The 26,140-nt window shown below is 39.2% G+C and overlaps 1 protein-coding gene across 2 annotated transcripts; it reads left to right on the top strand.

The window, feature by feature from the left end:
* The first annotated feature begins 2,075 nt into the window (after positions 1–2,075).
* Positions 2,076–24,468, top strand: LOC107878031 (RCC1 domain-containing protein RUG3, mitochondrial). 2 transcript variants are annotated; one of them, XM_016724898.2, is made up of 6 exons: positions 2,076–2,686; positions 12,043–12,182; positions 17,911–18,105; positions 23,146–23,274; positions 23,363–23,518; positions 23,764–24,468. In XM_016724898.2, the coding sequence occupies exons 1-6, from the start codon at positions 2,172–2,174 to the stop codon at positions 23,955–23,957; spliced, it is 1,329 nt and encodes a 442-aa protein (XP_016580384.1). In that variant the 5' UTR covers positions 2,076–2,171; the 3' UTR covers positions 23,958–24,468. The 2 variants fall into 2 exon arrangements, with proteins under 2 accessions (XP_016580384.1, XP_016580385.1); XM_016724899.2 differs by lacking the exon at positions 17,911–18,105 and having other exon boundaries at positions 2,083–2,686.
* Positions 24,469–26,140: the final 1,672 nt, after the last annotated feature.

The following is a 26,140-nucleotide window of genomic DNA, read 5'->3' on the forward strand; positions in this document are numbered from 1 at the left end:
TTATTATTAGTAAGTATGGAAACCGTTTCCTACTAAAATTTATTCTTATTCACAGGTCTCAAGACTTAAGAAAATATAAATTTGGTCCATAACCATCAAGTAAAATAATATGTTAAATACCTCATAGATCCTCGAATATTATTCGTAACCCCGAGAAAATAAGTCAAATACACACATTGACTAAAAAGTATATTTTAGACCTATTGAAATTATTAAATACTAATCTGAGGTCGTCTCGATCAAAGAATGAATATTATCTGGTTTAACTTTATTAAAACTCGCAAACCCAATTAATGACTTAAATCGCCTTCGAGCACCTAGAGAATCGACATTACTCACTCCCGGAAGTCTTAAATTCACGTCTATAAATTACGAGAAGGGTTAAAAAGGGAAAATTCACAAAACAACTTGGAGGGTCGTTATATTACAGGGAGCTTATAGTGGCATATCCTGATCATGATATCAACTTTTTTGTCTTTGTATTGTAGGCACATTCTAGTCATGATAAGGTCATCGACAAGAAGATTGATATATTTGATGAAATGTCTCTTGTGTGGAAAAATGATCGAGCTAAGGGTGATTACTCTAAGTCATTTGGTGACATAGACGTGGATTGTAGTTCGAAAAAAGAAAATGATGATGATATTGAAGGACCATCCACGAAGAGAGATATGCAAGATATAAAGAGTGAAACTTCTCAAGTCAACTCGCAAAATAAATTATTCTTTGGATATTCAAGATGTGGTCGGTGATATATCAACTAAACTTGGAGAAGTGGCAATGACAATTAGTAAGATGACTAATAATCACCTAGATATGACGAGGCTGTATGAAGAAATAATGGAAACCGAAGGTTATGACGATGAGTTCCTAGGTGATGTTTTTGATCATTTGGTACAAATTGACACTTTAGCCAAGGCGTTTATGGTGAAAAGTCAAAATCTCCGTAAGTATAGTTTGAAAGATTCAAACGACAACGATAGATAAACAAATGGGTTGAAAGAATATAGCTTGATAAGGTATGAAAATAATTATTATTCGTGTGAGGTGTTGAAAATGTATTGTGTATTTACTACTAAATACTCTGTTTTGTGAATTATTTGGGATTTGGCTATCAGGTGTCTGCAATGCAATTATTTTAATTACTACTTAGTATTTGATTACTTGCCTGTAAAGTATTTAATTACTTGATATTTTATCACAACAAGCATATTAAAGGATCTTATGTAATTCTTTTATGTAGTATTGTGAGGTCAAAATCTCTTAGACCAATAGCATCATTTCCAGTTAAAATGCATTCGAAATTCGAAAATAGATTTTAATTTCATTTTCATTGGCAGTTTATGTTTGGAAGAATGCATTCTAGTATGTTATTTGGTATCATTGCACTTGCAAGATGATTAACTAAAGTAAATCATGATAACTTTATTTGTTTTATCTAGCTCCATATTTTCATTTTGCTATTGACCACCAGTGGGATGGTGATCTTTTTGCCACAATTGCTGCTCAAGTTCACATTTGGAACCATAACATGTTTAAGTAGTACTCGATATAAGTACTGTTGGTATACTAGTTGAACAGTTAGCTAGTCTTGATTAGTGTTACTAGGCACTAGCACTACTAAAGTATTCAAAATTATATATTATTACCGCATGTTCGATATATATTTGGGAACTTACTAAATGCATTGCTTCATACGTTTGGGTAAGTTACTATTCAAGTTGGGGGTATCAGAAAGCATAGGAATTTGTTGGGGGTGAATGGAGGAGCCTATGAAACTATTTTCCTAAAAAGTATTTACACTCTAGCCAAATAAAAAAAAATATTTTTGAAAAATATTTTTCACTCACTAGCCAAACAGTAGAATATATTTTCTGAAAAACACGTTTCACACACCAATCAAACATCAAAAAATATTTTGCACTCACCAACAAACATGAAAAAATAAATAAGAAACTAACTTATTTTCTTAGACAACATTTTCTAAATTTTTTTTTTTTTTTTTTTTTTTTTTTTTTTTTTTTATGAAGAACTTCCTAATAAATACAACGAAGTGAGGGTGCAAAGTTTGTAATATGTAGAAAGAGCAGGGTGAAAGCGCACTTTGGTGCATCAATGGGAGAACCCACACGTAATAAAGTAGAGAAGCTGAGCAACAAGTTACTCTGCCGATGGCATTCTATTACCGCACTTATCGTCCTCTTCCCATTTGCCTTTGGCGGCGATATCTTTCTTCTTCTTCTTCTTTTTCATCCAAAATTCCTCTTCTTTGGGACTCAAAATCCACCGACTCTGTCAACGTCCAACTCTATTCCTGGGGACGTGGTGCCTCTGGCCAATTAGGTGGCGGTATTGAAGAAATTCGAATATACCCATCTCCTATTGCTTCTTTTTCTCTTTCTCCCAATTTCCAACTATCTTCTCCTATTCCTGGTCGTCTTCCGTCTGATGACGGGCAGGCGGTGGATGTTGAAATAGGAATTTCTTGTGGACTTTTCCATTCAGCTTTATTAGTTGATGGGAATTTATGGATTTGGGGTAAAGGTGATGGGGGTCGTCTTGGGTTTGGACATGAGAACCCTGTTTTTGTTCCCACTTTGAATGAGCATTTGGATTCTGTTACAAGTGTTGCTCTTGGTGGACTTCATTCTGTTGCTCTGAACTCTCTTGGCCAAGTCTTTACTTGGTCAGTACCTATTCCAACCTTGTTCTATATCTGTTCTTTCTTGTACTTGCATTATTTGTTTTTTTTTTTGTGGACTCTTTTTGTCTTGAGCCGAGGGTCTACTGGCCCCTCTATCTACCTCTGAGGTAGAGGTAATGTCTGCGGGATTATAATGGGTATGCTGTTGTAGAAATGAAGAAAGTGAAAAATTAATGTTCACTCTACTTCCCTAGACTGCACTCTGTGAGATTATCCTGGGTATGTTGTTGTTGCTTCGTGTAGAAATGAAGAAAGTGAAAAATTAACGTACACTCTACCCTCTCTCGGGGTATGTCATTGATATTGTTATGATAGAAATGAAGGGAACAATTAACTTATAACTCTCTTTTGATCTTTTTTGTTGTTACATGGAGAATGGAAAGATCTCAGTGCTCAATTTTGTTAGCAAGATTTCCTTGAAAGTAACTTTTTAAATATGGTCTTCACTTACTTTTGTTCGGAAATAGCATGAAATGTGCAGGCACTGAAGGTTGAAATAATTAGGGTCCTGACCAAAAGAACGTCTGTCTAGTCTTATATAGTGCCTTCACTTGGATTTGCTTGGTAACTAGAAAGGAATGAAGAGAAAGATTGAAGTAATTTTGATGCTGGACCAAAAAAATCCATTTGTAGTCCTTTGTTAGATTTGTGAATTTAAGATGAATATCCTCATACAATGTCGTGGAAGAGAATGTAAACTTTCTTTATCACTGTTCCTTTGTGTATATAGATGTTGTAAGCAGAAAAGAGTATAAGATTTTCACTGTTTAGTTGTGTAGTTTCTCTTGATAGTGTGTCCTTTACCTAGTTTTATGAGGTACATATAATATCTATCTAGAAGTATTAGAGTTGCCAAAACATCTCTACCCAGTTGACAAACTCTTTGTCATGACAATTGTTGCTTATTATTGTTATTGTGAACTTAACATGAAATGATGAATGAACACACCGAATGTTTGCGCAAGATAAAAATGTGAATTTGTGTATTTAATCACTTTAGATAATTTGTTTCAATCTGTAGTCTGAAGACATACCTTTTGATACAAGCCAAATCAGCGTCGACCTTCTAAGTTCTATATCCCACGGTCAATACCAAGGATTCCAATCATGATCACCTTAAGGACGCAAGGACGTGTTTGGGGGACCTTTTTGGATTTCCCACTAAAGTAATTCCACGTGTGGATGATGGCTTGGTACATGAGAGTAGCTATATCTGATGATGCAACCCAAGGGACCGTTGAGCAACATCGTGTTGGATGATAGCTTGGAGCGAAGGAGATGCATCACCAAAGTGCCAAAGTATTGCCCTTTTAGTGGTATTTAGGGTCACTTTTGGGCTCATTTGGCATTTAGGGTCACTTTTGGGCCCATTTTGTAATAAATAGCCTATGACCATAAATAGATAGGATTTGCCTTTTTCTTCCTTAGATGATTTTTTGTGAAACTTACACTTGCGAGTTCTTTTAGCTTGATGGAAGCTTTGTTGAGTTTGTTTGGGAACGTTGGTGGTGAGTGGATTAAAGGAAGGTCTTCGAATTTAACAGATCCTTTGGTTGTCCTTTTGTTATCATCTTGTGTGTATCTGTCGTTCCTTTGTTTATCTTTTGATTTTCGTACTTTGTGTTTTGTTTTTGTATTTTGGTTCGTATCATTTTGGTATCAGATTTGTGTTTGCATTTGTTCTCATGAATTCAATCTTGGGTTTGTTACCAAAAAAAAGAATTCCCAAAACCGTTTTTGAAAATCCCCCCAAAAAATTTGAGTTTTGATTTTTATGTTTTCCTGAGTTTCTTATACTAGATTTGTGTTCTAGTATAAGTCTAGTGTGGATCTAAGATTTGAGCTTAATCAGAGTTAATTTGAAAGGTCTATCATGGTTGGGTTTGAGCTTTGAAGAAAATGGAAATAGGTCCTTAAATCTGAAGATTTTGTAGTGAAATTGAAGTCTAAAAAGCGTTGGGGTTTGTTCCCTATACCAAAAGGAGCGCGAATCACAATTTTGGCGCGATTTTGAGTTAAAACGAGAGAGTTGGAAATTTTGGAAGCTCATCATCTTCCTGATGTCCTTCATATTTTAAGGTGGGTTTAATTTCAGGAGCAGTTGGTTGGAAATTGAGGCCTAAAAACATTTGGATCTTTTCTGGGAAGTTAAAAGGAGCTCGTGGGTAAAATTTCATCGAATTTGGAATTCGTTTGGTCGAGGGTCAATTTTTGAATGTTCATGTGTTCTTCATGGTCTTCTTATCTTGTTGAGGAAGAACACTCAAAAAGGTGTGGTGTGATAAAAAGGAACGGAAAAAAGAAGGTGCACTTGTTTGTGCTAAAGGAATATTCCAAAAAGGGCAAGTACTGGGTCAAAGGAAAGTACAAGGGACCACAAGGAGTCAATTTTCGTCCTCATCAGGTGTGGTCCTCATCAGGTGTGGTGTGCTTATAGAGGAAGTTGACGAGTGGTCAACCTATTGACAAGCGGTCAGCTTGGTCGTCAAGTAAGGTAACCTTGACACCTATTCTGCCTAAGGTTGATGAGGAAGCTAACGAGTTGTCAACCAAGTGACAAGACGTCAACGTTGGTCGTCAAGTAAGGTAACCTTGACACCACCTATTCTGCCTTAGGTTGACGAGGAAGTTGATGAGTTTTCAACCAAGTGACAAGCCGTCAACGTTGGTTGTCAAGTAAGGTAACATTTGACACCTATTTTGTCTAAGGTTGACGGGGAAGTTGACGAGTTGTCAACCTAGTGACAAGCCGTCAAGTAGGTTGTCAAGTGAGGTAATCCAAGGTGATCTCATTCCTGGTTTCATAGTTTCCCTTTCCTTGATTCTTACTTTACTTTGATTCCTACACTAATTTACAACTAGTAATCACCCAACTTAGTTGTTTTCTTTCTTGTCCATTTTCTTTGTGTGCTTTGGTTGTTTATTTCTTTGTTTTACTTCTTTGATTCAAGTCCTTTAGTTTATAATCGAGTCGTTTGTTGATCTCTCAACAAGAATCCATTCTAACCGAGAGTAGCAAATTGGCACTTTGTATGCCAACGAGAACAAGCAAAGTTCAACAAAGTCGAGCTAATCATGAGACGACCCAAGTGTGAAATCACTAATGATTGTGAGATTTGATTTCACTAATGTTAACCTTGTTTTTGTTAGTTGTGTTGAGTGTCTTGTTGATAGGTACCATGGCATCGGGAGATGCGATCCAACCTACCACGGGCAGGGCAAACTTAGACATTTTGGTCCGGCCATCATGGGATTGCGGCAAGATGTGAATGAATTGATTGGGAAATGGTCACACATGAAGGGGAGGATGGCAAACTTGCGGTATTTTACTCCCTAAAACAATGCAATTGGACAAAACACTCCCACTACCGCTACATCGGGGGTCATCCACCAAAATTGTGCTCCAAGACCTCAAGAACATGTCCCCTCTCCCCAAACCAATACAAATCGAGCTCCACAAAATGTTGTTCTACCACTTCAAATCCAATTATATAATGACCCTTTCCATATTAGGTTCACTAACAACGATAGTAGCATTTTACCTAGTATCACTCCTCCTCTTGAGCAGGTTCATGAACAAATACTTTCAAAGCAGGATGCACGGGGATTTTTTTGATAACTGTTGTGTTCAAGCCAGCACCTCGACTAATTCCACGGGATATGTGCCACCTCCCACCAGCAACAGATTTTAGGTAACTTGTCCGCCAAGGCTAGTAAAGACAAGAAGAAATCACTTAGTATTTGTCTCTGTTGGAAATTGAACCTGTGACCTCATGCAAGGGGAGTTCCTTACGAACTTATGCTTGAAGTCCTAACAGATTTCTTAACAAAGGATTCCAAAATTGGAAGAATGATGAAGAGATGACTCAAGAGATAGGAATTAACAAACTCCCATGTGTTGTGATCTTCCCAAAGGAGCAACATACTTCTTATGAGCTACAATGTTTGGATTCGAGAACGAATCCTTTTCATGAAGGGAAGGATGATACAAGCTGAATCAGCGTCAACCTTCTAAGGTCTATATCCATGGTCAACACCAAAGGATCCCAACCATGATCACCTAAGGACGCAAGGACGTGTTTGGAGGACCTTTTTGGAGCTCCCACTAGAACAATACCGCGTGTGGATGATAGCTTGGTGCATGAGAAGAGCTATATCCGATGATGCAACCCAAGGGACCATTGAGCAACATCGTGTTTGGATGATACTTGATAACTTGAAGCAAAGGAGGCGCATCACCAAAGTGCCAAAGTATCGCCCTTTTGAGCATTTGGCATTTAGGGTCACTTTTGCGCCCATTTGGCGTTCAGGATCACTTTTGTTCCGTTTTGTCATAAATAGCCCATGACTATAAATAGCAAGGATTTTCCTTTTTCTTTCTTAGATGATTTTTGATGAAGCTTACACTTGTGAGTGCTTTTAGCTTGTTGGGAGCTTTGTTGACTTTGTTTGGAAATGTTGGTTGTGAGTGGATTAATTTTCCTCTCGGTCTTCGTAAGAGATAGGTGTTTGTAGTAGTTTAAAGGAAGGTCTTTGAATTTAATATATCCTTTGGTTGTCCTTTTGTTATCATCTTGTGTCTGTCTATCTATCTATCGTTCCCTTGTTTATCTTTCGATTTTCATACTTTGTGTTTGTTTCCGTATTTTGGTTCGTATCACCTTTATATTTGGTTCGTCCCCGGCGCCGTCGCTGACCTTCGGCGCCGACCCGATCCGGCCGCCGGCTCCGACCAACGGTCGCCGGAGCTGACCAGACCGCCGGCGACGACCTCCGGTCGCCGGCTCTCCCTCTCTCTCTCTCCCTACCCCCTCTCCATCCCAAGCGCACCGGCCCCGGCGCCGTCGCTGAACGTCGGAGCCGACCAGATCCGACCGCCGGCTCCGACCTCCGGTCCCCGGCGCTGACCCGACCTGACCCCCGGTCGTCGCTCCCCGGTGTTGACCCGACCCCCCCCCCCCCCCCGGCCCCCCCCCCCCCCCCTCGGCGCCTACCCCCCCCCCCCCCCCTCCCCGCCGGCCGGTTCAGAACCCCCCTCAGGCGTTCGAACCCCAGCTGTTCATACCCCACCCCCCAGCTGTCCCTCCCCCCCTCCCCCGGCACTGCCCGTCCCCCCCCCCTACCCAACCCGGCATTCAACCAGCTGCCGCCCGGTCCCCAGCCGCCAACTTGGTCTCCAACAGGCCGACACTCCGCCTGCACCCGCCACGCCGTCTCCAGCAGCCGCAGCCCCAAGCGAAATCCGGTGACTTCTAACCTTTGTTATTTCGTTATTTTATATTGCATTTTAGTTCATTCTTTCATATTCCATTCTTAGTACTATGCTCGTAGTAGCCCGTGTACCTTGACTTGCATGGGATTTGTGAACATTGCCTGTTGTCTGTTGTCTGTTGTTGCTGTTGCTGTGGTCGCTTCTTAGTTTTTGCTTCGGGAGTTTCCCTTTGAACGTGTGTGTGTCTGGTATCTCCTTGCTGCTGCTTTGATATTGCCACCGGGTATATCCTTATATTTTCCTACTTTTTCGTGTAGTTGTGGCTGTGGGTGGTAATGGGTGGTTAGGGTCATGTCCGAGGGGGTTGGGGCGTGGGGCTGTGGTGGGGGCGGGAGATGGGGAGAGAGCGGGAGTGGGTGGGAGGCCAAGGTTTGGCCGAGGGGGGGTAGTGGGGGGCGCGTGGATAGCGACGGTAGGCTGAGGGTTGGGTCTTGGAATATAGGACCCTTCAGGGGAAGTCCATAGAGCTAGTGAAGATTCTTAGGAAGAGAAGGATCAACCTTGCGTGTGTCCAAGAGACAAAGTGGGTAGGGTCTAAGGCTAGGGATGTGGACGGTTACAAGCTGTGGTACTCTGGGAGCGACAGGCGTAGGAATGGAGTTGGCATCTTGGTAGATGAAGAGCTTAGAGGCCAGGTAGTGGAGGTGAAGAGGATCAACGATAGGTTGATGACTATTAAGTTGGTCATTCGGGGGTTTACCCTGAACGTGTGTAGTGCCTATGCGCCGCATGTGGGATCGGAGGGGGAGGAGAAGATGCGGTTCTGGGAGGCTTTGGAGGAGGTGGTGAGAGGCGTGCCCAGTTCGGAGAAGATTGTTGTAGCAGGGGATTTCAACGGGCACATCGGGGCTCTACCGGGAGGCTTTGGGGATGTGCATGGTGGTTTTGGTTTTGGGGAGAGAAATGAAGAGGGTGCGACCCTATTGGAGTTTGCGAGGGCGTTTGGGCTGGTGGTGGTGAACTCGGGCTTCCCGAAGAAGGACGAGCACCTGATCACTTTTCGGAGCGCGGTAGCCAGGACCCAGATTGACTTTTTGTTGCTTAGGAAAGGGGATAGGGCGTTGTGTAAAGACTGTAAAGTCATCCCGAGTGAGAATCTTTCGACTCAACATAGGCTCTTGGTTATGGATTTGGGTATAAAGAAGAATAGAAAGCGGAGGAGTAAGGAGAGTAGACCGAGAATTAAGTGGGGCGGCTTGACGCCAGTGAATGCGTGGGAGATAGGGGAGAGGTTGGCGGGAATGGGGGTGTGGGAGTGTAGGGGGGACGTGGATAGTATGTGAGACAGGGCGGAAACGTGCATCAGGGAGAATGCAAGGGAGGTGTTGGGTGTTTCTAGGGGCCGGGCCGGACATCATCGGGGGGATTGGTGGTGGAATGAAGAGGTGGGGAAGAAAGTGCAGACCAAGAAAGAGGCGTATGCTAAGTTGGTGGAAAGTAAGGACGAAGAAGAGAAGCGGGTAAACAGGAAAGAGTACAAGCTAGCGAGGAAGGAGGCGAAGTCAGCGGTCACGGCAGCTAAGACGGCCGCTTTTGAGAGCTTGTATGCGGGGTTACAGGGGAAAGGAGGGGAGAAAAAGTTGTTTCGACTCGCTAAGGCTAGGGAGAGGAAGGGTCGTGACCTCGATCAGGTGAGGTGCATTAAGGGGGAGGACGGTAGAGTGTTGGTGGAGGACGGTCACATAAAGAAGAGATGGCAGTCGTACTTTCATACACTCTTGAATGACGAGGGGGACAGAGCTATTGTGTTAGGGGAACTGGAGCACTCAGGGGAGTGTCGGGATTTTAGCTATTGTAGACGTTTTAAGGTAGACGAGGTTAGACAGGCAGTCCGCAGGATGCGAAGGGGTAGGGCGACGGGGCCGGATGAGATACCGGTGGAATTTTGGAAGTTCGTTGGAGAGGCTGGTGTAAGGTGGTTGACTGCATTGTTCAATGAAATTTTCAGGACGGCAAAGATGCCCGAGGCGTGGAGGTGGAGTACCATGATCCCCCTCTATAAGAATAAGGGGGACATTCAGTGTTGCAATAACTATAGGGGGATTAAGTTACTGAGTCACTCTATGAAGATATGGGAGAGAGTGGTCGAGGTGAGGCTGAGACGGATAGTGTCTATTTCGGAAAACCAGTTCGGATTTATGCCCGGCCGCTCGACGACGGAGGCAATCCACCTGGTACGGAGGTTGGTGGAGCAGTATAGGGAGAGGAAGAAGGATCTGCACATGGTGTTCATCGACCTGGAAAAGGCGTACGACAAAGTCCCCAGGGAAGTGCTTTGGAGATGCTTGGAGGTGAGTGGAGTACCGCAGGCATATATACGAGTAATTAAGGATATGTATGAGGGAGCGAAAACCCAGGTGAGGACGGCGGGAGGAGACTCAGAGCATTTCACTGTCCTGACAGGATTGCATCAGGGATCTACTCTTAGTCCCTTTTTGTTTGCGTTAGTAATGGATGTGTTGACGCGGCGTATCCAAGGGGAGGTGCCGTGGTGTATGCTTTTTGCAGACGATGTAGTCCTGATAGATGAGACTCGACGGGGTGTGAATGACAAATTAGAGTTGTGGAGGCAAACTCTGGAGTCTAAAGGGTTCAGGGTGAGCAGAACCAAGACAGAGTATGTGGAATGTAAGTTTAATGACGTGAGGCGGGAGAATGAGGTAGTAGTGAGGCTAGAAGCACAGGAGGTAGGGAAGAGGGATAAGTTCAAGTATCTCGGGTCCGTGATCCAGAGTAACGGTGAGATTGACGAGGATGTCTCGCACCGTATTGGGGCGGGATGGATGAAGTGGAAACTCGCATCGGGGGTGCTGTGTGATAAGAAGGTGGCGCCCAAGCTTAAAGGCAAATTCTATAGGGTGGTAGTCCGTCCGGCCTTGCTGTATGGAGCGGAGTGTTGGCCAGTTAAGAACTCCCACATCCAAAAAATGAAGGTGGCAGAAATGCGGATGTTGCGCTGGATGTGTGGACTGACCCGAGGGGATAGAGTTCGGAATGAGACTATTCGGGAGAAGGTTGGTGTGACTTCAGTGGAGTGTAAGATGCGGGAAGCACGATTGAGATGGTTCGGACACGTGAAGAGGAGGGGCATGGATGCCCCGGTCCGTAGATGTGAGAGACTAGCGTTGGATGGTTTTAGACGGGGTAGAGGTAGACCGAAGAAGTACTGGGGTGAGGTGATTAGGCGGGACATGGAATAGTTATAGCTCACCGAGGACATGACCCTAGATAGGAAGGGCTGGAAGATGCGAATTACGGCAGAGGATTAGGGCCAGTTCGGGTCGCTAGTGTAGGGAATTAAGTGGTGGGGGTGTATTCCTGTTATGATTCTGTATTCAGTGTTTCGTGTTCCGTGTTCCATGTTTATTACGAATCTGTGTGCTTTCCTCTGCTTTATTATTCCTGCATTCCTGCTTTACTCTGTTTTATATTCCCTATGGGTGCCGTATCTATGTTATGTCATCTGCTGCTGTGCTGTACTATGTGTTTGTGTGATATCTCGTGACTTTAGCCGGGGGTCTTTCGGAAACAGCCTTTCTACTTCATCAGAGGTAGAGGTATGGACTGCGTACATCTTACCCCCCAGACCCCACTAAGTGGGAATACACTGGGTTTGTTGTTGTTGTAGTCTATGTGGTATGACCTTCACTTAGTTTTATTTTGTATCTAGAAATGAATGTATAGAAAAGATTGAGGTAAGGCGCTGAACCAAAAGATCCATGTCTAGTCTCTATTTTTGGCAACAATTGCTTATTATCATAGTTGTGGATCTAAAATGCCTGAATGCATAATGGCTGCACAAACGAACATTTAAACCTTCTCTATCACAGTTTGATTGTGTTTATAGGCATCATCACCCCTTTTCGGTAACGCACAGTACACATTGTCACCCTTTCTGCTAGCAAATAAGGCTATAGGACACATTGATATGGAAGTATAATTCCTTTACTGAGAGAGATGGAATTTAGTTGTTGATGGTGAATACTTTGAACATACTGGTGAATTCAGATTCTGTAGTTTTGTTCATTGTAACTTGATTGTTTTATGGAAAAAATAAAGTTTTCAGGGGTTACGGTGGTTTTGGTGCTCTTGGCCATAGAGTTTATCATAGAGAGCTGGTCCCTAGATTAGTTGAGGGCTCTTGGGATGCAGAAATATGTCACGTTGCAACCAGTGGGACACATACAGCTGCTATAACAAAATCAGGTGGGCTATTCAAACATTTTCAGCTTTCACACTTCACCAGCTAGAGAAAATGTGGGTATCTGCTTTTCTTTATGATCCATTGCTATATTTTTTTGGATTGTTTGATTTGAGTATTTAACTTCTATTAGCTGATTCATCATCTGTAATTATAATTGGATTACTGATTTGGCAATAAAGTCACTTCTTTCATTTTGAACTCCATCTTACTTGATAAATCCAAAGTTATCCAGATGCTAGTTCTTGCTTCTCCTAGGTAGAAAAAGCTTCAATTGGAAACACTTCTTCTGGATGAAGCTTTGTACTGAACCTTCAGTAAATTGGAATATATTTATCATCCATCCATCATAGCGTAATACTCCTTCTATCCCATTGTATGTGGCACACTTTCCTTTTTAGTCTCTCTCAAAAAAATGACATCTTTCTATATTTAGAAACAATTTAACTTTAAACTTCTCATTTTAGATTTTACCCTTAATATGAGATAATTTATTGTCACACAAATGTCTATGACGTGTTTTAGATATAGTCACACAAATGTCTATGGCGTGTTTAGACCTCAAGTTTCAAAAGTCCTTTGATTCATAAACTCATGCCTAGTCAAATACCGTCACATAAAATGGGACGGAGGGAGTATAATTTTTCTGGTAACCTAGAATTCACTTTTCCAACACGAGACTCAGTGGATAATGTTCCCACCTCTACTTAAATACTGGTCTTGGGTCCACCAGCCAAGATTCAAACACGTAACACACATCCTTGCTGTACCACCTTTACCATTGAACCAAAGCCCTGGGGACATCACCAAGTAAAAGTAACCTGCAATTAACTTCCTTGAAAGGGCTTCTGAGAATGAAAAAATGCCCACCTTTACCATTGAACCAAAGCCCTGGGGACTTCATCAAGTAAAAGTAACCTGCAATTAACTTCCTTGAAAGGGCTTCTGAGAATGAAAAAAATGCAGAAAACACAGCTATAAAATGGTTGGCCCAATATAGTTATGTCCATCCTTTCTTTTTCTTTATGCACACTTATGTTCAAAGTAGGGCAACTTTATCACTGATATCTGCACCAGCCACCCAAGAAAAGAACAAAAAGAGAGGATTTAGTTACCATTTCTTGATGCTATTTCTAAATGATTATGCTATACCTGTACGTATCCCTTTTGTCCAATAGAAATAGAAATTGAAGCAAAAGGGGAAAAATTAATGTTTCATGGATAGCATCCCATAATGTTTCTGTAGAAGAGTGCTGAAAGAGAAGTTGTCATTTGAGGAACTCAAGAGTTATTATTCTTATATTGCCAATACATGACATATTCTGCTAACACTTTGTCTATTGTTACATTGGAACAAGTACAGGAAATTTTGGTTACTTCCTCGTTTTCCCTTCACTCAAGCATCAAAACCTACACCCTCCCTCCCAAAAATAAAGGGGTAGATGTGGGAGTAATAATTTGGAAAAGGGAAAAGGTCTTTGTTGAATAAAAGGAGAAGACAGTTGTATAGAAGGCCTTACATCTTAATAGGGGTGGCAAACAGTTGGGTCTAGTCGAAAATGGATTAGGTGAAAACGGATAACATATCTGTCCCGCCCACATTTGATACGGGTAAAAGGTGGGTTAACCAACGGATAATATGGATATCCATATTCTTCATTAAAAAATGGATATCCATGGATATCCGTATTATCCATTGCTTCTTAAATAAGATGTGAGCTTTTCTCCTTCAATCTGCGTTCTTCTCTTTCTTATCTTGCTTTTCTTTTTCCTTTATGGTTAGTTCTTGTTTCTATTTAATTTTAGGTACTTTTCATTGAGATTCTTCATGGAGAATAATTGTTTTCAGTACTTATGAAAAAGTATGTTTCAGATAAATCAAAATATGTTTCAGATAAATCAAAATCTCATATGTTGGTACTTCTTTTAACCAGATTTGACTCGGAGAATAAAATAAATGAATTTATTCAAAATATTTAAGAAGTACGGCAAACTAAATCTTAGTTCTATTAATCACGAAAAAGGGAAACATTGGTGTAGAAGATATAAGTACTCTCAGATTAGTGATGACAGTAAATTCACACTAAACAAATACAATTGAAAACATATCTTACTTGTATAACTTTATATATTGTCAGTGCAAATAATTTTTTGTATACAATCAAGGTTTTCAAGAATATTTACAGGTCAGCGTCCTTAGAATGAGAAATTTGAAATCTTTTAAATAAACATACTACTTGCCCAGTTCTTATGATGTGACTCCCATTAAAAAACACAAAATAATACCCTTAGTTTACTTCTCTTTTTCCCTTTGTGTGTAAATTACTAGGAAAGAGGGTGTAAAAAATTTGAGTTGTGTCCTAAGTCGTGAGCTGTAAATTATCGTTGGGTTATCCATAACATCATAATATGTTTGAGATCCATAGTGACCCATTTTTGAAATGATAGGATAACCAACCCATTTAAAATGTCTTGGATCGGGCGAATAGCTGTAATTTCAACCATTTTGACACCCTTACATTTTATACTTTTGGATGCAAAGTGGCCAATGGTATTTTGGGTTTGATATCGTGCTTTTGGGTGTCCCACCTTATGCATGCCTAGGTGGTTGAAATCCATTGCCTTATCGGTACAAATAAACCTTTTGTTTAAGACACACTAAATAATACCCTTAGTTTACTTTTCTTTTTTCCCTTTGTGTGTAAATTACTAGGAAAGAGGGTGTAAAAAATTTGAGTTATGTCCTAAGTCATGAGTTGTAAATTATCCGTGGGTTATCCATAACTTATGATGTATAATATATGTTAGACCTTATTTGACCCACTTTTGAAATGATAGGATAACCAACCCATTTAAAATGTAGCCGGAATTTCAACCATTTTGATACCCTTTTCTTTTTATACTTTTGGATGCAAAGTAGCCAGTGGTATTTTGAGTTTGATAATTCGTGCTTTTGGGTGTCCCATCTGATGCATGCCTAGGTTGTTGAAATCCATTGCCTTATCGGTAGAAATAAACCTTTTGTTTAAAGGAGTTTGTCATGATATCAACGTAGAGGACCTTCTAAAAAAAATGATATCAAAGTAGAGGACAGGTGGTTCTTCATTACACCTTGTTCCATTTGTATGATACTACCACTATTTGGACAGGTTTTTTCCCTTTGATTATAATTTTTGAACTTTTCTGATTAATGCGTAAAATTGAACTTAATTCTCTTTATGTATTTTACTAGGTGAAATGTGTAAGTTTTACTTTAAAAGTTTGAAAAAGGGTCGAACACACCCCCGAACTATTTAAGATAGCTCAAATTTACCCTCCATTTTTGTTTTTGGTATCAAAAATACCCTTTACGTATATTTTCTGGACCACAATTACCCATAAAATGTTAGGCTTTCCACTAGAGCTGACACAACAGTCCAACTGGCATAAAAGGGCCAAAATAGCCCTTGAACTATTGAAAATTGCTTAATTTAACATTTCTGTGATGGTAGGACTCATTCTATCAATAAGTTATTCTTACTTATCCTATTTTTGTTCAAATAAGGTAGCTCATGGTGTATATATGGGTTTATAAATCTTCTATCTTAACTTAGTATGAACACAACTTGCTCTATTTTTATTTTTCGATTTTTTTTTTCCTTTCGGCGGGGCAAAGATAGAGGGTGTGGTTAATGAGCTGGAAGAAAACTGAAGATATATGTTAAGAGGATGCAAGGTAAGATTCTACTGAATAACTAATAAGTAGAAAAATATACATTCAAAAGTACAAAAGGCCAAATTATAAAATAAACTAAAGCCAAGTGAATAAGAAGAACTAACATTCTTTGCTATTAACTTTACTTTAATAGCAAGTAAAGTGAATATAAGAAGAACTAGCCTTCTCTGCTATTAAGCATTAGTATGGTTACCTTCCTCAAAAAAAAAAAAAAAAAGCTATTAATATCAATAGTTGATAAGCATGACTTATTAGGTTTATGTTGATATTTCTTTTACAGATCAAGATAACTGTACGTATGGTACCTAAAATAATGATCATTTTCTAAAAATAGTCTAATTTTTGCATTAGAGAAAGATCATCGGATATATTTAAGCAAAAGGATGTTCAAATTTTTCATCTTTCTTTGTATTACTAATACCCTCTTTATTTTAATTTTTGTGACATAATTTGACTTGACAAAGACTTTTAAGTAAATGTTTTCTTCCATAGCAACTTAGCTTAGGGGCCGGTTGTTTAACAACTTGCAAACAATCTTACTTTATTTGCATGTTGAAGTTGGTTTCACAAATTTGGGATAATTGTGGACTCGAACTTAATTTGTGATGGTTTGAAAATGTATCTTCATTTTAAATAATTCTTTTGTTTCCTAATACTTAAACCCATTTGAACTCGAAAAAAAAATAGTTGAAGCTATACAAACAACAACAACATACCTTGTATATTCCCACAAAGGGGGGTCTGGGGGTAAGTGTACGCAGTCTATACCACTACCTCAGAAGTGAGAAGTTGAAGCTATAATTTTTTTTCAAAAATATTCTAGCATTGACATTTAAAGAAAAAACAAATCCATTTAACCCACCAAAAACGCAACCCAAAAGAAGATTCCATTAAACCTACCAAAAAATAGACGGCAAGGTTATTTTTGGTACCAAAAGCAAATGGAGGGTAAAATTGATCTATATTTCTGATCGTTCGAGCGCAATTTTGATCCCTTTTTTGCCATGCTGGACTCCCATGTCAGTGATCTAAAGGGCTTATGTAGACATCTGGAGGCATTTGTGGCCCAAAAAATAGACATCAAGGGTATTTTGGTACCAAAAGCAAACAGAGGGTAAATCTGAGCTATTTTGCTTCGGGAAGATAATTCTATAGTACCTCCTATAGAGCTAGTTCCAATGAGATATGTGAATGTTTAAAAGCATTTTTGGATGATCTTCTGGGTATGCCTCCAGATTGGGAAGTTGACTTTCATATAGACCTAGAGCCGGAGTCTTGACCCATTACTGTTCCTCCATTCCATATGGCACCTGCAAAGTTGAGAGAGTTGAAATACCAATTGCAAGAATTGTTAGAAAAGGACTTTATTCGTCAAATTTTCTCTCCTTAGGGTACACCAGTATTATTTGTGAAGAAAAAAATTGTAGTATGAGAATGTGTATAGATTAATAGCTTTTTGACTTGTAGTTTGAATCTCGTCATTCGACAACCCATTTTGGAAAGTAGGTCAGAGTTTTTGTGCTTGAAGCATTTTCCGCCCTCTTTTGTGCAGTGGTGCGTTTATGAGAGGTGCACAAGAAACAGACTTGAAGCTCTCACCTTTCCATCAAACTGATAGCTGATAGCTGTAAATGCTCCAATGAAGATTAATAGTATTTAGCATGGGAATATGTAGTCAACGGATTTTTTTTCTCCTTACAGTCAGCGACCTTTTTACAGATCAAACTCAGTTTTGTAGGCTAATTGCTTGTTGAGGGAGCATGTCGTGAAGTACTTACTGTTCTAATTATTTCCTTTTCTTTAACTCAATAATTTTGGATGTGAAGTAGAAATTAGCTAAGTTGCTCGGACTCTCCAAAAATGTTGCCGCACCCATGTCGGATCCTCCAAAAGTGCGCTACTTTTGAAGGATCCGACACGCACCCAATGAAATTTTTGAAGAGTCTGAGCAACATAGGAAATTAGTGCTGTTTCTTTTTCATTCACTTGGAGTTCAAATTTTTACTTGATGCCAATAGGTGAGCTTTATACTTGGGGTCGAGATGAAGGGGATGGTCGATTGGGCCTTGGTCCAGGTCGAGGCCCAAATGAAGCAGGTGGTCTTAGCATCCCCTCGAAAGTAAAATCCCTTCCTGCAAGTGTAGCTGCTGTTTCATGTGGTGGGTTTTTCACAATGGCCCTTTTAGAAGAGGGAGAGCTTTGGAATTGGGGAGGTAAGATACTATCGCCTTTTTGAGCTTTTTTGTTATGATGATCTTAAGGGAAGTCAATCTATTCAAAGGAAGGGTGGTTTGTTCCTGGTGACACCATTATTTATGTTTGATCCTTACCAAAAAAATTAAAAGGAAGGTCACATGCTGTCTTTCTATTATCATACTCGAGTACTGATGCGTAATGATGACTTCAAGTGGAGGCATAATATGGCTTGGATGTTGTATTGGTTTCTTTATACCAAATTAAGTGATAATTAAGTCTTAATCCAAATGCCTTGTTGTGGAGCATAATCCTAGTGTTACACTCGGCCGTTCCTTCTAGATTAGTCGAGCATCTTGATGTCTCACACCTCAAGCTATCCGAGAAATTTCACTTCCCAAGCTGATACGATTCTGTTCATTAATTGCTGTCATCTGATAACAAATTGCTTGGATCTTTTCTTTCATTTCCCTAAGTGGTAGGTTGCAGGTTGCAAAAGGGTCAACTTGTGTTGCATGGACACTGTAAGTCTTTTGTGAGACTCAACATTTGTTAGTGGGTCGTTTCTAAACTGAAGGACAAATTCGTTGAACATGTACAAATTTTAAGTAGTGTCTGTTCTTGTTGATGAATGTATACGTCCTCCAATTAGCAAATGAATAACCTAAATCCAATTATCTATTTGTATGTGTGGTTACACACAGATACTAATTTGTGGGCACATAAATAACACGTGTATCCTGTGTCAATCAGTCCTAAACCTCTTAAAACAACATACATGTTATTATCCTAGCATGTGCGATACATTAAACGAAATTTGAAGGGGAAAAAACATAAGCTCAAAATGAATGAATAGTGAACCTATTCAACCAATTTGGGTAGTTGAACTCAAAATGAATAGATATCGTTCGAACCTGCGAAGATGAATTTATATTTAATTAGACAGGTACATCTTTTAATCATATTAATGTTGATTATACAAGATTCAAGCATGTGAATGATTGTAGGTACACGAGCGAATCTTAGTCTATTATCTTTGGACTGAGTCATGTACATAATTATATGTGAGCTTCTTGTTATCTTGTTAATTATGAGTTGCCTCGGAATATAGACCCATAATCAGACACGTGGGAAGTGGTAGAGATAGATACTTTAATTAGATTGATAACTTATCTAGGAATATGCCTCGAATTCTTTTATCTATCATTATTCATTAGGATATATGTTTAGATTTCTATAGGGCAGAGGGGTTAATCACAATAGTGCAGCCAGACTTGCTAGATTTCTTTACTCTATGGAGTGGAATGAATCCTTCAGACTCATCAAACAGAAAATCCTGCCCGGGTTAATACTGATCAGACACCTCTTTTGTTTGAATGTGGTATCTGGGAGCAACGAAAGACCTATTTCAAGTTCGAAAATGGGTGGCTTGGGGTGGAAAGTTGTACCGAGTAAATCCATCTATGATAGTCAAGCTTTGTGGTATATGGTTTCCTGACCATGTTTTCAGCACCGAATTCAAACTTTTGAAGGGTCATCCAAAGATGGAGTAAAACAAAGTTCAGTGAGCTGCTCAACAGGAAGAACAGTCTTCTTAATGAATTAGCTGAGTTGGATCAAACACAAGATGACAGTGAGCTGAATGAAGAGGAAAATGATGATTAAAACATCTGTTTTGGTTGAATTGGAAAAATTGGCTACTAATACAGAAGCCAGTTAGAGAAAAAAATCAAGGGTTCAATGGCTACAACAGGATGACAAAAGGCACACAAAAGGGGTACTACACAATTGACAGACTGGTTGTTAGAAGTAAAGAGGTCTTGCAACCTGAAAATATCAAGAGAGCTATTGTGGTTCCTACAAACACGTACACTCTGAAACTGAAACATGGAGGCCAAGTTTTGACCACACAGAATGTCCTAAGGTCACTCAAGATGAACAAACATGGCTGCATAGACTTTCCTCTGATGCTGAAGTGCTATAAATAATCAAGCAAAGTCCTATAGAAAAGGCCCCAGTGCCAGATGGTTCCGCAACTGGAGTCTTCAAAACTTGTAGGGATACAATCGAAGTTGACATGATGCAGACAATCCACAACTTCCACCAGAATGAGTATTTTGAGAAATCACTACATGCTATTTTCGTTGCCTTGATCCTTAGAAGTGTGGAGCAGAAGAGCTTAGGGATTACAAACCTATAAGCTGAATACGTGCAGTATATAAGAACATATCCAATCTTGTTACGAAGAGACTAAAGACTGTCATGGGCAAACTTCTCAATGACCACCGGATGGTCTTTATCAAAGGGAGGCAAATCATAGATGCAACCCTACTATCAAATCAATTGATAGATTCCATGAACAAACAGAAAGTACCTTGAATCTTGTGCAAGCTGATGTTGGTAAGACTTCTGATCATGTCAATTGGTCTTTTCTATTGAAGGTTCTAAGTGATTTGGGGTTTGGATAAAAATGGAGAAGTGGGATATTCTTCTTCTCCGTCTCAACTGTGAAGTTCTCAGTCCTAATCAATGAAGGATTTTTTCACGCAAGCAGAGATTAAGACAAGGGGACCCCATGTCCCCTTTTCGTTTTGTCCTTGCCATGGAGGAACTCAATCACATGCTTAGACTGAAGCTCAAACAACTGGATCAGAGGCTTTGGATCTATCAACAACCAGGGCATCGCATGGAGATCACACATCTGCTTTATGCAGACTATTCTCCTCTTTTTGTGTGGCTGAAGTGACACAAATCAGACACCTCAGTGTCACTGTTTTTGAAGCATTCTCTAGCCTACATGTACTGGAGCAAAAGCTCTCGTTTTCCTGTTAATGAGGTGCCTGATCTCTCTATACTAGCTGGGGAAAACCTTGGCTGCCAGCCAGGATCACTCCCAACAACCTATTTAGGAAGGCCATTTGGTGCGAAAAGTAAATCCACAGAAATTTGAAATGATGTGACTGGGAGATGCAACAAAAAAACAGTGAGGTGGAAAAGCAAATACTTGTCACTAGATGCCTTTCCCACCTGCATGGTGTGCCTGTTTCACTTCCCCAGAAATGTAGAAGACAGATTAGACACAAACTTAGGAGAGACTTTTTATGGCGAGGTAACAAGGATAAAGAAGCATGAACCTAGTCTAAAGGGATATTTTAACTCACTATGGAGCAAAGAGGTTTGGGCATAAGAAACCCCACCTGCGACAACCGATGTTTGCTACAAAAATGGCCATGGAGATTCAATTTTGAAGACATTTCCTTATGGAGGAGACATTCATAGCTCATAAGTATGGGTTGTTAACCATTGGACAACAGATGAGCTCATTTCTACCTATGGAACCATCACTTGGAGAATCATTTAGAACTTATGTCCTACTTTCAAGAGCTACATTTATTTTATGGTGGGCAACATACTGAAAATTAGCTTGTGGGATGATGCATGGACCGGGTAGACCTCTTTGAAGAGTTGTTTTCCCAGATCTTTACTCTACTAGTCTACGACTACAAGCCAAGATCAACCAGGTATGGGACCAACAAGGATGTACTCTTTCTTTTGAGAAGAGCACTAAATGATTGGGAGATTGACAGAATAGTTGGGATATTACAGACATTGGAGTCTTTCAAGACCACGACAAAGTCAATAGACAAGCCAATATGGATGTTGAATTGTAAAGGCTCCTTAATTCTCAAGTCTGCTTACGGGAACAACATTTCTAATACAATGTTGTGGCCTTGGAAACTCATTTGGAAGATCAAAATCCCTCCACAGATCTACTGTTTTACCTGGTTAGTGGTTAGAAAAGCATGCCTTACACATGAAAGACTACTAAGACGTTTTCAGATTTGCACAAGATGGCTACTATGTGGAATAGATGTGGAGACAAATGACCACCTTTTCATCCACTGCAGGGCAAATGCAAATCTATGGTACATGTTCTTTTGTATTTTAGGTGTTAGTTGGGTCACACCCTACCTTTGAGTTACTCAATGACTGTGGAAAGGTATAGGCAGAATAAATGGGGAGGAGAAGAGAATCGGTGTCAGCTGATCCCAACCTGCATAAGGTGGATAGCTTGGAAAGAAAGAAATTTAACTCATTTTGAAGACACAAGCAACTCAACCAATAAAATTAGGAGGAATTCTCTTAAGTCTATAATATTTTGGTTTAAACAGGATTTTTCGTGGAGTATATAAGGGATTTGATAGATCTTATAGGAAAATAGTAATGACACAGCCGACTAGATTAGAATAGCTTTTGACAGTATCCTGATGACTCTTTGGTGAACTTGTAATTATTTTCAGCACCTTCTGATGCTGCTTTTGTTATATATACCACTTGATACCTTTATTAAAAAGAAAGAATATATGTTTAGTACAACAATGTTAAATGCATTTTATTTGATTGAAGTTATTTGTCCATTAGCATTTTAATTTGAGCCTTCCCACTTACAAAATGCATGTGTATATATTTGTTTCAGATCATCTGTTACTCTTGTGGTGGGGCCCTTCCCCGGACACTGCGTATAGCGGGAGCGTTAGTGCACCGGACTGCCCGTTTTTTTTAAACCATAAATTACTCTAAAATCTAACAAGTTTAGTGCCTCAGCTTAATTATAAAACAGACCCATAATAATGAACCAGACCTAGAAACAAACTTGATGAAGCATCAAGGATTGCCCCCCCGCCCGTGGCTTTGTATGTAGTAATAAAACAGCATGTGATATAGATAAAAGCCTGGCAGTTAAATGGATAAGGGTAGAGGGGCGGACCCATTATCTGCGAGTTTCAAAATCTTGTGCCCTTGGTTCTTGGGATTTTCCCCATTATAAAGAAGTAAGTATCAAGTCTTGTACTTCTATTTTGAAACAGGTAAGGATAATCTCAACTCTTGTGCTAATTTCTAGAATAGACAGAGTTTGACTTTATCTAGTATAGGACTGGGTATTCCAGTATTGTTTCTTTTTTCTCTATTTTTTTGGGAGTAGTTTGAACATCTTATTATTATGTGACCTTTCTTTCGTGAGTAACATCAATAACATTTCTGGTCTCTTCTTTTCTCAGCCAATTCGAACTATGAGCTCGGAAGAGGTGACAAATTAAGTGGTTGGAAACCACAACTAGTTCCAAGCCTTAAAGGTGTTCGTGTTACTCAGATAGCTAGTGGGGGATATCATTCTCTAGCTTTGACGGGTAGCTTACAATGAAATTACTTTATTTTATATGCGTCTCTCATCTATGTATCTGAACTACTTATGTTAAAAGTATCCTTTACTCTCAGATAAAGGAGAAGTGCTTTCATGGGGTCATGGAGGCCATGGTCAACTGGGTACTTCTTCTCTTCAAAACCAGAAAGTTCCTATCCCGGTTGAGGCTTTGGCCCATGAGAAAGTCGTCTATATAGCTTGTGGAGGTTCATCGTCAGCAGCTATAACGGGTAAACATGTCACAATCTGTTCGAATAGATGCATAGCACAAGACTAGTGCAGAAACTATCATCCGTTAAGTCAAAGCTATGAAGAAATGACTTGAAAGAAAATTGTTCTCATCCAATTGTTCCCCACTTTCCCTCGCTGCTTTAGAGACCTGTTGGTCAATAAGTCATTGTCCGTAGTTGTATGATCTTTAGCTTATTGTACAAATGATGTAATGCTTGTTAACGATTAATTTTACTGGTGACAGATGGTGGGAAACTGTACATGTGGGGCTATGCAAAAGATTGTCAATTGGGTGTTCCAGGACTGCCAGAGAAACAGTCATCTCCTATTGAAGTCAAGTTTCTTATGGAGGATGATGGACTTGGGAACCATAACGTGCTTTCACTAGCTATCGGTGCTTCTCATGCCATGTGCTTGGTTTCCAGGTCAGGTTACTGAAAGGTTGAAAAAGGATCACTCTGGTTGTATAATGACTCAATAGTGATAAGGCAATTTTATGCAGCCTTTTATCTGGTAAAATACCAGGAAAAATAGAGTTTAGGCCCTTGGGGAAGGTTATTGTTCCAGGAACTTTAGTCTCACCTAACAAGAGATCTCCACAGTTTTGAGTTTTTTCTTGCCTTGGTACTCTGAAATAAACGTTGATGCTTTTAATCACCAATGTAGCGGCTAGGATTAGGCACAGCATGTGCGCCTTACCATTGCTCATATAGGTTTATGACGAAGCAGCTTTTGAGCTCTGAATGCTGTAAAGAAATAACCACCTAGGAAATGTTTCACATCCTCTTGGTTAGGTCTCATCATGATGATGTTTTCCTTGACATGGTGATGTTTGTAAGTGGTGAACCTGAGACAGAAGAGAATACCGGCTGCTAACGCTTCTGCATTTGTTTGTTTGTAGAAAATGCTATTTGAGTTGATATTTGCAAAAGCCCATTTTGATGATTCACTTTTACTTGGTTCCAGTATTATTGATTTGAATACAATTGTCAATGCGGGCTAGCCCAGCCAGCCCATCCCATTTGACTAGCCCAAACGGGCTTTGTAGTTTGACGGGCCAGGATAGCCCATCAACATGACGGCCAGAAAATATCGTCTAACTCGTAACTCATCACACTGGACTGCGGGCCATCATGGGTCAACCCATTTTTTAAAATATATTATTTTTATAATCTTAATTTAAATTTTAAGGTGGGAGTATATTGGGTATGTCGTTTTAATTTAAATTTTAAATTGTTAATTACATAAATATTTACAACATAATATTACATGAAGTTACTACTTGTTTATCAAGTTCAAATTTACAAAAAAATAAATTTATAATCTATGAAATTAAATAACTTTAGATACCAAATTCAAATCAAATAGAGATGTTGAAAAACAAATGATATTGTTAATGAGTAATAATATAACTAGCTAAATAGCAATATTAATTTAATTATATTTTAATTTATCATAATAAAACACAATGAAATGTCAATATTTAGTCTATTAAAAGTAAAAATGAGCTTCTAAGAAAAAACTTACATGACACTTATGTCGTGTTTAACATCGCCACATTATCTTTTATCAAACATATTTAATTTCTAAAAAATTTAGTATTTTATATTTTATAAACATATTTGATATTTAAATATCTATGATGGTACAAATAGACTTTGAGTTTGAACTTTTTTTTTTCATTCTTAGTACTGTATTTTATTTTTTAATTATTTTTTGTCTAGCTCATGGGCCAGTACAATTCATATTTCTCAAGCTCCATGGGCCAACGAGCTTATACGGGCTGAATTAAAAAGTTATGTTTTTAAATGGGCTGTAAAAATCGTAATCCAATTTTAGTAGTTTACGGGCTGAGATGGGCTGGTCGGCCCAACGAGCTTAACCTATGGTGACGGCTGTAGATTTGAACTGTTTCTGGGCAGTTAGCCCAGAAAAATACTTCAAAAATTTGATGATGGAATCTTAGTGATCTAACTATTTCTGAGAGTGAAAAATCTTTCTTTTCTATGAGCTGTTGCAGTGTTTGTGTAAAAGTCAGCAGTATACCAATTTTTCTAATTATTGTTGAGACAGAGAAGCTAACCTCTCATTAAAAAAAAAAAAAAAAAAAAATCTGGGGAACTCCTTTCACCAAAGAGAATAGCACTAGACCATTACAATGCCTTCATCAAGCTGGCACCTCATATTGAACTTGCTGTGTACCCTCCCTCTCCGTCTAGTTTTGTTGCAGAATTTGATTTGGTGCGGATTTGAAGAAAGTTTTTTCTAAAAAAATTGTCTTACACATGCTGTGACATTTCAACTATATTTGGTGCAGAATTTGATTCGTGTTTGATTAATTTCATTTTATTACTATTTAAAATAATAAATTCATTCATTTTCGTATTATAAGATGGAAATATGTATATCTTGGTTAAGTAATTTTATTAATTTCATTTAATCACTTTTTAAAAATAATAAATTCCTTAATTTGATGTATTCACCTATATATATGACAAGTAGATACACAATATAAACATTTAATTATGTGTATATATTGCACATATATACATTCATATGTTTCATACGTATCATGAACGCATACTAACCTTTTAGATACATGAACAATTGATGGACTTTGA

Source organism: Capsicum annuum, chromosome 7 (assembly GCF_002878395.1).
Source record: "Capsicum annuum cultivar UCD-10X-F1 chromosome 7, UCD10Xv1.1, whole genome shotgun sequence".
Lineage (NCBI taxonomy): Eukaryota > Viridiplantae > Streptophyta > Magnoliopsida > Solanales > Solanaceae > Capsicum > Capsicum annuum.

Excerpts from the sequence above, each read along its gene's own strand:
- LOC107878031 (XM_016724898.2), top strand. The coding sequence starts at position 2,172 with ATGGCATTCTATTACCGCACTTATCGTCCTCTTCCCATTTGCCTTTGG. Across the intron at positions 23,275-23,362 it reads TCATTCTCTAGCTTTGACGG|ATAAAGGAGAAGTGCTTTCA; the intron begins GTAGCTTACAAT and ends CTTTACTCTCAG. Across the intron at positions 23,519-23,763 it reads ATCGTCAGCAGCTATAACGG|ATGGTGGGAAACTGTACATG; the intron begins GTAAACATGTCA and ends TACTGGTGACAG.